Consider the following 13797-nt stretch of genomic DNA (forward strand, 5'->3'; position numbering starts at 1 on the left):
CCAAAACATGATAAAAAAATTAGAGAAATGTTTTTCGTGTTTAAATCTACAAAAGCACATTTCGTGTTTTCCTTGTGTTTCATGTGTGTTTTTTCTATCGCTTCTGAAACGCTTCTAATGCATTTCCTAAGAAGTTTCTCATACGATTTTCTATTGTTTTCACATTTCTCGTTTCCCCTATATTTTTTTTCATGCGTTTCCCTTTTCCGTTTCACGTTTTGTTTCCCGAATTCGTTTCCCACCATGGTAACTATGGTTTGGATCATAGTTGTCGGAAACTCCTTGGGCAGGTGGGAAACCCATTTCCCCTAAAACGCGTCTCTCGCGGGTGGGAAACTCGTTTCCCATAAAAATATGGAAATGCGTTTCTGAACCGTTTCCAAAACATGATAAAAAAATTAGAGAAATGCTTTTCGTGTTTAAATCTACAAAAGCACATATTTCGTGTTTTCCTTGTGTTTCATGTGTGTTTTTTCTATCACTTCTGAAATGCTTCTAATGCATTTCCTAAGACGTTTCTCATACGATTTTCTATTGTTTTCACGTTTCTCATTTCCCCTATATTTTTTTTCATGCATTTCCCGTTTCGTTTCCCACCATGGTAACTATGGTTTGGATACTATATGGCGCCTATAATTAGGTGGACATATAATAGGTGGGCCCCACTGTACATGGCGCTTGCATGTATGTGGACATATTTTTTTGTTGCGGAAAGGCCTTCTAACAAAGTGGGGCTCACCTATTATGTCCAGTAAAATAGGAATTATTATATGCCATCCATGATACCTTGTTCGAAGATCTAAACCATTCATTTGTTTGGCCTCAATGTACATAGGCCCTATCTCACAAATCATCTCTATTGGATGTTCCTAACCCTCCAAGTTTTTGATGGATGACACCATATATGTTTCTCTATATATCGAAAGGGCTAGGATCTCCCTATCTGTGCATACGCATATCTATTTTTTTAAATACAACGAGTACAACTTGTTCAAAAATCTAAACAAGGAAAATGATATATGCACCCCCTTTTCTTTCTTGGGCCGCCCTCTTTTGGTGTAAAAAGAGTAATCATATATACAATAAAGGGGTTTGCCTGAGGAATAAAAGGGGTTGGATATATCACTTTCCCAAAAACAATTCAGTTGTGGGCCCCACCATGGGATTTAAGCTAAAAGAGTGGAGAGAGTGTTTGTGCATTGGTCATGTGGGAGAGAGAAGGTTGCTGGTAATTTTGTCAATTTAAAATCTTAATGAAAAAAAGTAACGGCAATTTTTTGTTTGGATGGAATGGCAATTATTTTTCTAAAAGTAGGGACTAAACGACATATGAAATTTTAAGAACTATTTAGCAATAACTTTGCAGAGTAATTGGCAAAAGTCCCTTAAATTAATTATGCTAGTTATGCATGAACTTACGGATGGTCTTGATCCTTTGATTTGTGGAGGTTAAAATGGACGGATATACACCTTCGCAAATCTGTCCATTTTTTACCTTTACAGTTCGACGGGTTAGGATTATCCTAAGGAGCTGATTTTTTGAGCACATCCTATCTATGTGAGGGCCTATCAAATGAAGGCTTTGGATCGTCCAAACAATGTGGGGCCACTGTGTTTATGGCCGACAGAGTAGATAAGTTATCTACTCGACCATGTAGATACACTATTCTCTTATATATATAAATATATATATATATATATATATATATATATATATCAGTGTTATAAATTTCGTTTCGTTTCGTCCGAAATGAAAACGGAACGAAATCATCAAAATTTCGTTTCGTCTGAAACTTCTGTCAATTTCGGTCATTTTGTCCGAAATTTGTCGAAATTTCGGATTTCGTCCGAAATGGACGAAATTTTTAATTACGTCCGAAATAGCCTATAACGGCTAGTTTGACTGTTTTTTGCAGAAATTATCTCAATGCCCCTGTAACGGCTCTTTTGGGTTTTTGACCATTTTAGCCTCAAAATGTGACCGTTTATAGCTGTTGGGAAGGATATTTTAGTCATTTTTACTTGCACAAACAATAAAAAACTCTATAAATAGCCTTTCCCCTACCTTCTTCTTCTCCACCTTCACATAAGTGATTCTCCTTCTCTTTTCTACTTTCACTTGCACTATCTATTCTACTAAATTTCCTACAAGTCTACATTCTTCTTCAACTCAATCCAAGTCCATTTTGGAGCAAAGGGAAGGCCTACCTTCAACTTACAACTACAAGAACTATTTCCAAACGCTTGCAAATTACAAGTTACACTACAAATTTCAAGTGAAGGCTTACAAGTTACACTACAAATTTCAAGTGAGTGAAGGCTAATATTATCTTATTCTCCTCAACTCAAGTTCAACCTCAAGGTTCTCTTTATTTCTTTCCATTTCCTTTCTTTTATTTCTTACTTCATTTGTCCCCTTCTACTTCAGTTTTTTTGTAATTTGTTTCCATTTCCTTTCTTCTAATTCATTTTCTCCCTTCTTCTACTTCATTTCAGAATGAGTGGGTCGGGACCTTCTGCAGGAGTATCCTCTATTGGTTTGGCACCCGCTATATCGGATGACCCGGCATGGGCTTACGGTACATTGGTTCCGGGTCAAAAATATTAAGTAACTTGCATATTCTGTGGCAAAGTCATATCGGGTGAAGGTATAACCCGCTTGAAAGAACATTTAGCGGTTGTTCCTGGTAAGGTAGCATCATGCAAAAAAGTGACTGAAGATGTAAAATATTAAATGATGCAACTTTTAGATGCAAAGAGAAAAGAAAGGGCTAGGATGGGCTTATCCAGAGCAGAGGTTGGAGGTTTTTATGGCACACTTGACGAAGAAGAAGAGCAGGATGATGAAGAACCGAGTGGGACAAAAAGAAAGAAGGGAATCACAGGAGGGATCATGAATTTCTTTGCACCACGAACAACCCCGGGAGCCCAGCAAAGCATTAAAGGTGCTTTGGCTACCAAAGAAACAATGGACAGAGCAGACATGGCAGTTGGCATGCTTTGCTACAATGCCAATCTCCCTTTCAACGTTGCCAATTCACCTTTCTAGCAACCTATGTTTGATGTTGTGAATGCCGTGGGTTCGGGTTATAAGGCACGTACTTATCATGCTTTAAGGGGTTCCATTTTGAAGAATATAGTGGATGAGGTAAACAACTACTTGGAGGAGATTAAGATGTCATGGAGATACACTGGCTATAGCATTATGGCCGATGGATGGACAGACACCAAACAACGTTCCCTAATCAACTTTTTGGTGTACTGCCCTAAAGGAGTCATATTCCTCAAATCCGTTGATGCATCTGGCATAGTGAAGAATGCCGATGAATTATTCATTATCTTTGAAAAGATTGTCGCAGAGGTGAATCCGGAATATGTGGTGCAGTTTGTTACTGACAGTGAGCCAAGTTATAAAGCTGTTGGGAAAAGACTAGAAGCCGCATATGGTACATTCTTTTGGACTTTGTGCACAGCGCATTGCTTAGATCTCATCTTGGAGCATCTGTGCAAACCGAGTGTATTTCCTCACATAGCAAGCACAATTCAGAGGGCTCGGACAATTACAAAGTTCATCTACAACCACGGAGGCCTCTTGAATTTGATGAGGAAGAAGTTCACAGGTGGGAAGGAGTTGTGCCGTCCTGCTTCGACCAGATTTGCTACAAATTTCATTAGCATACAAAGTCTGGTGTTGAATCGGAAAGCACTTCAGCAGATGTTCGTGTCTGACGAGTATAGTGCTAGTAGGTTTGTCCAACACCCACTGAGTGAAGGGGTAGTTAGTACTGTGTTGGACAAATCTTTTTGGGACCAATGCAAGTACAGTCTAAACATCAGCGAGCCTTTAGTGAGAGTGCTACGTTTGGTAGATCGGCAGGATAAATCGGTGATGGGTTACCTATATGAGGCTATGGATAGGGCGAAAGAGAACATCAAGGAGAGGTTGAAGAAAAAATCAAATTACATGCCCATCTGGAGGATCATCAACCAAAGATGGGACAGGCAACTCCACAGTCCCCTCCATGCAGCAGGATATTTTCTTAACCCTCCTTTCTTTTTCACTCCTACCTTCTCTAGACGCAGTAAAGTAACCAGAGGCTTGCTAGCATGCATCACTTCACTGGTACCTGATGAAGGCACACAAGACCCCATCACCAATCAAATTGAGGATTATCGAGAGGCTAAGGGTATGTTTAGAATGAAGCTTGCAATCCGCAACCGAACGAAGTTGGGACCAGGTATATTTGAGTTGTTTGTTTAATTAAGTGTAATTCATTTTAACTTTCAGTTTCTCAGCAAATAATGCTTAACTATTTGTTACTTTACAGTTGCATGGTGGAATCAATTCGGAGGTGACGTGGAAGAATTACAGAGCTTTGCGATCAGAATCCTCAGTCAGACCTGCAGTGCGACTGGGTGTGAAAGGAACTAGAGCACCTTTGAACACATTCACTCCGCAAAGAGAAATAGGTTGGAACACCAAAGATTGGATGACTTGGTATTTGTCCATTACAACCTTAAGTTTCGGCAAAGGTATACAACGTAATATAATGTTTTCAACTCTCACCTCATCACTTTAAGCTTTTAAGGTTAACCTTTGACATTAAACTTAATGTTTTCCTTTTTCAGGGACTTGTTGAGGAAATCATCTACCACTAGTGACCATTTGAGCATAGACCATCTGGATATCATGATGGATTGGGTTGCGGAAGAAGAAAATGTCATTTTCACTCTGGAAGACATTGGGTGGGAAAATCTTGAAGCACCTGCTACTGTGGTTGGGGCCGGGGATGACGACTTTGTCATGCCTCTTGAAGAAGATGTCCCTACTGGTGGTCCACGTGGTGGTGGCGGCGGCGACGACGATGACGACATTGAGTATGATCATCCGGGTTATGATGATTGAGAGTTGTTGCTACTAGCTATTGTCTATGTTTCACTTTCATGTATCTTTTTTTTTTATGTTCTTCTATGTATCAGACTATCAGTTGGACTTGTGCAAGACTTTAAGTGTTTAAGTAATGAATATGCCTTTTGGGACACATATTTTGGACTATTTATTAGTTTTTTATCCTTTTCTATTGATTTTTGATTTTTTGGGATTTTTCTCATATTTTTAATATTTTTTTTGTGTGACCGAAAAGTTTCGACCGAAATGCACCGAAATGACCGAAATCCCACCGAAATTTCCTTTCGGTGGCCAAACCGAAATGACCACCGAAACAAAATTTACAACTATGATATATATATATATATATATATATATATATATATATATATATATATATATATATCCATGAGGAATCTATTCGATCGAGTAGGTTACTTATCTACTCCGTCGGCTTAAAATACAGTGGGGGCCCACATTGTTTGGGTAATGCAAACCATTCATTTGATGGGCCCACACATAGATAGGGTCTGCCCAAAAAATAAGCTCCGTAGGATCATCCCAACCCTTCGATTTGTGGAGGTTAACATGGACAAGTATAAACCTTCACAAATCTGTCCATTTTTTACCTCCACAGTTCAAAGGGTTAGGATGATCCTAAGGAGCTATTTTTTTGGGCAGACCCTATCTATGTGAGGGCGTATCAAATGAATGCTTTGGATCATCCAAACAAACTGGGCCCACTATGTTTATCGCCGACGGAGTAGATAAGTTATCTACTCGATCGAGTAGATACACTAATCCCTATATGTGTGTGTGTGTATATATCAGGAAAATGTTTCTAAGTTGTTAGAAATTGGGATAAGGTTAGCGAGGAAGAAGAAGAGGAATGGGGAGGATGGAGAGTCACCACTAAGGTGTTCTCTCCTATAAATGATGTATATATAGGCCAAAGTAGGGTAACCTTCTACAAAGACTACAATACCCTCCACACATACACATAATACCTAAACTACCTTTACATACTCTTCTACACTCCCCCTCAAGCTAGAGTGTATTTACTATGGAACTCCAGCTTGGTACAAAGAAAAACTACAATACCCATAAAAACAACTATAAAACCTACCATACAAAAAAAAACTGTAGAACCCATACAACAAAAAGATAATCATCCCACACGCTCAGCCGGCTTGGTACAATACTCCCCCTCAAGCTGTGTGGTGAATACATAATGAAAAAAATATCAGAAAGATACAACGGGTACCATAAGTGCAAAGAAATCAACGACCACCAAAAATAATAGCTCCCCTTGAATCAGCATGACGGCGAGAGCAACCAACACAGAGCCTCCCCCTGAATTAGAGCAACAATGAACAAATCTGCACACCGACCATCGATGGCTAACAGTGAGATCAATGACTGAGCAGAAGCGCCTCAGATGGGAAACAGCAGCGAACCATGAACAAAATGAGGCTACCAAAGGCGCGCATAGCGAACAATGACGGAGCACGAGTAGAGATAAGGTGAACAACACATCGCTAGAAGAAGAACTGCAACCAATAGGGCGATATAAAATCAGGTCACAAAAGCAACAATCAACCAACTGGCAAGGAGATGTAAAATCAGCCCATAACAAGAAGGATCGACCACCAACCAACAGGTGCACAACAAAGTGGCGCACAACAACCAAGCAACGACGGCGAAACAACACGTCGCCTGGACAATAACAAGACCGAAAGCAATACCAACGATCGGGCATATAGCCATCAACAACAAGGTTGAAAGCAACACTAACGACCGGACATATAGCCACCAACAACAAGGCCGAAAGCAACGCTAACAACCGGGCATATAGCCACATTGCAATGCAAACCACTACAACGACAATGAATGTGTAAAACTACGGAAGGCAACTACACACGTGTAGAAGCACCAACAAGGTGGATTGCAATGAAACCACTACAACAACAACAACAAGGGCGTAAAACTACGCCAAGCAACTACACTCACCATGTAGAAGCATCAACAACACAACTCACAAAGCGAGTCCACCAACAACCAACCATAACAACCAACAACATACCAACCAACCCAACCAATGATGATCCTTAGCCAACAACCAACAAACCAGCAACCAACCAACCAACAAACCAACAACCAATAGGGTGCACGAACCACCAACAAAGCGCGAACAAGCCACCGACAACAACAAACAACCAACATATCACCAACCAACCTACACATTAGTACGCGAAGAAGCCACTGACCGACCAACAACCTACCACAACCAATCAATGAACCACAACAACGAGGATCACAACCACGATCAACCCAACCGACAAACCAACCACAACCACAACCAACGATGAACACAAACCAACAACCCTTGTCCACCAACAAACCAACAACCAAACAACAAACCAAAAGGCTACTAACAAAGAATGGTGAACAACATCAACTAGAGAAGACAACAACACAGAAGATAAATCACATAAAGAAACACCAAACATGCAATGAAGAAGACGAAGAAGAAACCAACCAACCAACAAACTACTAACAAAGAAGACGAAACTACATCATGCGGAAATGAAAATAATACAATACATCATGCGAAAGTGACAAAAAAAGGACTCACGAAAACTCCATCCATGGAACCTTCAACACTCCCCCTTAAGTTGAGGCCGAAGGCCTTCAACTTGTAATAAAAAGAAGACGATCAAGGTACGACACCTCACGCGGACATTTCAACAAACACTTGTTGTGCACCTTTGATAGCATAATTAACCCCATGAAATACAACAAATATAGCGAAGGAAAACAAAGAGTAGGATGGAGTGGATGGGGAAGAGACTCAAAGAGAAAAAGAAAGGATTTAAACCATAAAGAAAGGAGATAGGAAACTAGAAAGACCCCAACAATGGACAAAGAACAAACAAGAACGATAATTATGCGGAAAGAACCGAAAAGAACAAGAAAAGAAGAATTGGATGGACAAAACAGGGAAAAGAATGTACAAGAAGGGATCTGGAGAAAACATGGAAAGAATGTACAAGAAGGGATCTTTTTTTTTTCTTCTATGTTTTGGGTGGATGGATTTACAAATGGTATTTACTTGAAGGATGTAGGGTTTAGGGACCCAAAAGAATGGGTTTAGGGATGCCAAAAGGGTTTTAGTATCCTCAAATAGCGACTCAATAGAGAAAGAATGGAAAGAATAAGGGATTGGGGTGGAGACATGGGGAGATTTGGGGTTTTATGGCAACCCACAATGGGTTTTGGGAGTTTATGGCAACAAGAGTGAGTGAGGATTTACGAGATGGAGGGTTGAGAATTGATGGAATACGGCAAACAAACATAGGGGGGGTGCGCAAGGGATTTACGGCAACTAGTATAGAGGGAGGGTTATGAGAAAAAAGAGGTTGCGCATAAAAAAAGATTCGCATTTCCGAAAAAAAGCGTTGATGCCTAAAGTGCGCATGCAAACAGCGAGATGAAGAGAGATTGTCGAGATAGAGATACGGAGAGAGAGAAACGAGAGAGACATGGAAGAGAGAGAAAATCGAAGGGGGGTTTGATGGAAAACCCAAAAGAGGGTTTTGCGCGCATATGGGAGAATTAGAGATGGGCGAATGGCGTAAGATGAGATGGGATGAGATGAGGGTGGCGAGAAAACTCATCTTCCATCCTTTTTCTTTGTGTTTTCTTGAGCATCATATTGGTTGTGATACCATGTTAGAAATGGGGATAAGGTTAGAGAGGAAGAAGAAGAATGGAGAGTCTCCACTAAGGAGTCGTCCTCCCATGTAAATGATGTGTATATAGGCCCAAAGTAGGGCAACCGTGTCCAAAGACTACAATACCCTCCATAAATACACATAATACCTAAACTACCCTTACATATGCTTCAATATAAACAATAGCTTTGATAACTTATCTAAGGGATCGGCCAAAAACACAGTGGGCCCACATTGTTTGGATCATCGAAAGCATTAATTTGACAGGCGCTGACATAGATGGGGTGTTCCCAAAAATTCAGCTCCATAGGATCATCCTAACCCTTCGATTTCGAAGGTTAAAAATAGATAGATTTGTGGAGGTTTATCCCCATCCATTTTACAACTATGCTTCTCAACCAAGAAAACAGAAATAAAATCTTATGCCCATAACCCAAATTTGTGGCTTATATATTAATGCCACTATATCAAGTAAATTACTAAAATACCCTTGACACAAAGACAAAAAATTAAATTTTCCTTTTGAGGCGCTGCCTTAGAAACCCTGGCAGGGGCATGCTACCTAACCCCTTGCACACCCCAACAAGCTCTTCGATCATCACGACCCGTGTGTGTGTTCCGCACGTTAGTCTGTCAGGGTACTATATCACTGCCTGAATACAAGCCACATGCACAACACCCATTGTCAACCAAGCTTTAAATAGGGATGACGTGAATCTAAAACTTGAAGTCAAAGAGGTGATTAACAGTGTTGGTGAATGGAATCTTTCAAAGATCAAACTAGTTTGATTAACAATGTTGGTGAATGGAATCTTTCATCAAGAAGTTAAGGAAGAAAGGGCCCAGATTTTTGTTGTTTTTGTTCAGTCTTTCTTGCTCAGGGTATGCCTTGGCCAGCTGTATTTGATACTATGTAATGCCAGGTGGGACTTCTGGTCCCCAATGTAATTTTCATAGTATTAATGAAAATATGTCAATTTTCAAAAGAAAAAAAAAAAAAAAAAAACAGCCCAAATTGATCACAAAGAGGATGAACTAGTTTGGATTCATAACAATTCTGGACACTTTTTTACCACATATGCTTGGAACAAGCTAAGAGATAAAAATGCCGAAGAAAATATGATCATATTTCTGTAAGGAATTTCCTACAAAAGTGGGTTTCTTTGTTTGGAAATTTTTTCCAATGCGGACAGTTGACGGCAGGCTCATAGATATTTTTTTTTATCCCTTTTCCATCCATGTGCACGTGCTTTTCATAACCAAAGGAAGCTGATTTGAATAACTTATTTTTTTATAGTAAGCTGGCTAGAGCTTTGTAGAGATAGTTTGCATTCCTACTTGATGTTGCGCCGACTCAAAACCACCCATTATTGCTAGGCTCTTGTAGTGGTTTGATTTAATCTAAAAGGGAAAAAAACTCTATAATCTGTTTCTCTTTGAAGATCATTCCATCTCTTATATTTTGGGAGAAATGGAGGGAAAGGTGTAGAAGGTGGATGGAAGGTTTAAGGAAGACAATAAATGTGGTCATAATGGACATCAAAGCTTTGGGAAAGCTTTGTGGTCATAATGGACAAGTGGTAGCAACATTTTTATTTGGTGTACAGATATACTTCTTTCCTCTTTCCAGTTTTTTTTTTTTTCCTTTTTTCGAATGGTTCCTCTTGACAGTTTTTATTTGGATGCAAAACGTACTTGCAGGGAATTTTCTGCTATCAGTCAGGCCTGAAATCACCGAGCACTTTGAAAATCATGGAAAACTTGTTTCCGTAGATTGGTCGGAAGATCTTAAAGGAGGAAAAGCTATTCGTCTCTCCGGAATAATTGACCAGTTGAATTACAAATTCAAGAAGGCTTTTGGTTCAGACTCAGTGAAATCTTCCTTCAGCACTATATATTGTCCCCTCAGTCTTGATGGTCTACATTTCATGAATCTACATTTCCTTATTAAGACTATTAGAAGAGATGTACCTATTATGCAACCTCATAATTTTGGAGAAACATCTGAGAAGACTTCACCAGTTGCTATACAGGAGCAAAAAGAAATCTTTTTGTTTCCCACAGTCCAGGTCACCAATCTTTTGCAATCAGAGATCTGTGTGCTTTTAACTGAAAGTGACCCAGGTAATAGAATGAAAAGTTGGGGACTCTGCATTTTCAAACAATGTTTTAAATTTCGGTTTCCCCGAAACCGAAATTTCGGCTGAAATTTGGAAAAAAAAAATGACTTACTTTTTTAATTTTAAATTTCGGCTGAAATTACCGAAAATTTAGCCGAAATTTCAGAAAATTAGTAATATTGTGAAAAAATCATTTTTCCCAAATTTCAGTATTTCTGGTGAAATTCGAAACTTTTTTTTTCAAATAGTGCTCCCTGCTCATAATGTTTAGTTTTTCATGCAGATCTGTCCACAACTTTAGGTTCCGACGAAATGGGAAAGCAGGCAATTATTCCATTTGGGTCGAGTGCTTATTTATATCCAAATCCTGCCATAATATTCTTCTCAGTTACTTTAACTGCGTTTAATTCCAAGTGCAAACCTGTTAACAGTGGTGACTTGGTCAAGAAGTTAAATAAGATGAAATCTGATGCCCACTATTTGGATATAGAATTGGAGTTTGGTGGAGGAAAGTACTTTGCCTCCTTAAGGTTGTCACGCAGGGAAAGCGGCATATTGGAGGTAGTGTATGTTCTCTGGCCTTGTCTGTTTTTCTATCATTAATTAGATATGCTATGGTAAGTCAGAAAAATGTTTCTACTCGATCAAGTAGATACATTATCTAATCGATCGGCCGAAAATACAGTGGGGCCCACATTGTTTGGGTGATGCAAACCATTCATTTGATGGGCCTCAACCTTGATCGGGTCTGCCCAAAAACTCAGCTCCATAGGATCATCCCTACCCTTCGATTTGTAGAGGTTAAAATGGGCGAGTATAAACCTCCACAAATTTGTCCATTTTTAACCTATCAAATGAATGCTTTGGATCATCCATACAATGTGGGCCTTCTGTGTTTCTGCCAACGGAGTAGATAACGTTATCTACTCGATTGAGAAGAAAATGTGAGCCCATGGTAAGTTTACGAAATGAGTTATATTGGTTGTCACTTTTCTAGATTTATTATGATGTTTGCATGCACAAATTTTAATTATCCTACTTAGCTAATTAATTTCAATAATAGATATGATGATGATTAGCCCACTGTTTAACATATGCAGGCTAGAATTTTCACATCATATACACTGCAGAACGACACCAATCTCTCTCTATTTTGCTTTTCATCTAATCAGAAGCCTCTCTCTAGGTAATCAGGTTGGTCTAGTTTAGTGCTAAGCAATTTGCCTATTCTATCTTAGTTAATTTTGTAAAATTGATGCAGGGCTGAAGCTGATAAATATAGTTCTAACCTTCCTCCAGAGCTTGGTTGTATCTTGCTTCCCAAGTCGAACAAATCATGGTTCTTGAAGTAAGAATTATCCCTGTTTTGTCACTACATATATCAGATTGTTATTTGTGTCTATGCCCATACCATTGTTTTAAATTTCGGCTGAAATCCGAAATTTCAGTCCCAAATCTGAAAATTTCAGATGTCAGCCGAAATTTGGTCATTTTGACGGAAACTGTAAAAATTTCGGCTAAAATAACTGAAATTTGAAAAAAAAAAATCGGGTTCGGTAAGGACTAAAACCGAAATTTAAATTCATGGTCTGTAGACTCTGTACACAGGCCGAATCTGAAGTTAATGCACATACAGCCGAGACCTGTATGCATTTTTATAATGTGATAACATCTCATGCGTCATTTCTCACCAGATCCAACAAGGTGTGTCTGAAATGGTTGGAAGAAAAAGCATCTGAAGCATTACTAGACTTGGATAGTCTGTCAGGCTTTACGGAGCTATATTTGGAAGCTCAGGACGATGCTGGTGTAAAGCGTGTTGCGAAGCTGGGGGTGTCACTAAAGCCATGTTTGCCTAATGTAGTCGTGCCATCACAAATAGTATCTATGATCCCGAGATATGTTATTTCCAATGAATCGGAGGAAGCTATCATTGTCCATCAATGTTTCTTGGAGGTCTGTTCCTAATCCACCCAATTTCTTTATTCAGTTTGTTGAAGTATAAATGATTACATAACACCAACTCTAACACCTAAGCTTTTGGAGTAATTGGTTGTTTCACATGGTATCAAAGCAGATGTCCTGAGTTCAAATCTCCTTGATATTAAAAATTCACATGCAATGCCCAACCCAGAAGAGGGGGCTACATGTGCCACGTGTAGGCCAACCCTAAAAAGAAGGGCCACATGTGAGGGGGAGTGTTAAAGTGTAAAAGATTAAATAACGCCTTCTCCAATGGCTTAAGCTTTTGGAGTAGTTGGTCGAATCACATGGTATAGAGCTATTGCCTCATAATAGATTCTGGGTTCAAAAGCTTTTGAAGTGTAAAAGCTTTTGGAGTAGTTGGTCGAATCAATGGCTCAAGGTTTTAAATATCGGTTTCGGTACCAATTTCGGACCCCACCGAAATCCGAAATTTCTGTCAGACCAAAATTCCAAAATTTCGGACCGAAATTCCGAAATTTTGTAACAATTTATTTTTTAAATAAGATGACATTAAATCGAAATTTCGGACCGAAATTCTGAAATTTTGGACCGAATTTGATAAATGGCAAAATCCGAAATTTTGGAATTCGGCCGAAATTTAAAACCATGATAGAGCTATTGCCTCATAATAGATCCTGGGTTCAAAACACAACAACTCCTTGATATTAAAAGTCCACGTGTATGGCCAACCACAAAAAAAGGAGGGCCCACACATGAGGGGGAGTATTGAAATATAAGTGATTAAATAACACCAATTTTAATGGCTTAAGCTTTTGTAGTAATTGGTTGTTTGACACAGTGTTAATTGATACATATTTGGTTCCTTTCTTCATATACCAATCTCCATATTATTTTCTAACCTTTTTCCCTATGGCTTTTTTTGGACATTAAAAGGATGCTATGGATGAAATTGTTGCAATCAACAGTCAACAGAAAGAAGCTTTATACTTGCGCGCTGCTACACAAAAGATTCGAGAAATCAGCTTCTTTGACTCCATGCTTCGAAAGCATATAAATGTGAATGAGGATTCCTTAACCTTTATCCGGTTTTGCTTTAAAGAAATTGGAT

General features: G+C 39.1%; 2 protein-coding genes across 7 annotated transcripts in view; both read left to right on the top strand.

Moving 5' to 3' along the window:
- Positions 1-13797, top strand: part of LOC143849602 (vacuolar protein sorting-associated protein, putative (DUF1162)) — a 130849-nt gene that overhangs the window by 78178 nt on the left and 38874 nt on the right. For all 6 annotated transcript variants that reach the window (XR_013235729.1, XM_077358674.1, XM_077358675.1 and 3 more), the window contains 6 exons: positions 10324-10746; positions 11026-11303; positions 11843-11928; positions 12004-12090; positions 12437-12698; positions 13623-13797. The exon at positions 13623-13797 is cut by the window's right edge and continues 254 nt beyond it. Coding sequence is in view for 5 of the 6 variants with exons in the window: in XM_077358674.1 (XP_077214789.1) it covers positions 10324-10746; positions 11026-11303; positions 11843-11928; positions 12004-12090; positions 12437-12698; positions 13623-13797 (1311 nt within the window). In the remaining variant the exon portion in view is untranslated. The remainder of the gene's footprint in view (positions 1-10323; positions 10747-11025; positions 11304-11842; positions 11929-12003; positions 12091-12436; positions 12699-13622) is intronic.
- Positions 2428-5044, top strand: LOC143849604 (uncharacterized). The gene is made up of 3 exons (XM_077358677.1): positions 2428-4238; positions 4329-4533; positions 4630-5044. The coding sequence occupies exons 1-2, from the start codon at positions 3056-3058 to the stop codon at positions 4430-4432; spliced, it is 1287 nt and encodes a 428-aa protein (XP_077214792.1). The 5' UTR covers positions 2428-3055; the 3' UTR covers positions 4433-4533; positions 4630-5044.

Source organism: Tasmannia lanceolata, unplaced genomic scaffold, assembly GCF_043159265.1.
Source record: "Tasmannia lanceolata isolate RefF3 unplaced genomic scaffold, GAP_Taslan_0.1 ptg000018l, whole genome shotgun sequence".
NCBI classification, from domain to species: domain Eukaryota; kingdom Viridiplantae; phylum Streptophyta; class Magnoliopsida; order Canellales; family Winteraceae; genus Tasmannia; species Tasmannia lanceolata.

What these genes read in the sequence shown, in the direction of transcription:
- LOC143849604 (XM_077358677.1), top strand. Translation starts at nt 3,056, where the DNA reads ATGTTTGATGTTGTGAATGCCGTGGGTTCGGGTTATAAGGCACGTACT. An exon ending in CCGAACGAAGTTGGGACCAG is followed by an intron (nt 4,239 to 4,328) that starts GTATATTTGAGT and finishes GTTACTTTACAG; the next exon opens with TTGCATGGTGGAATCAATTC.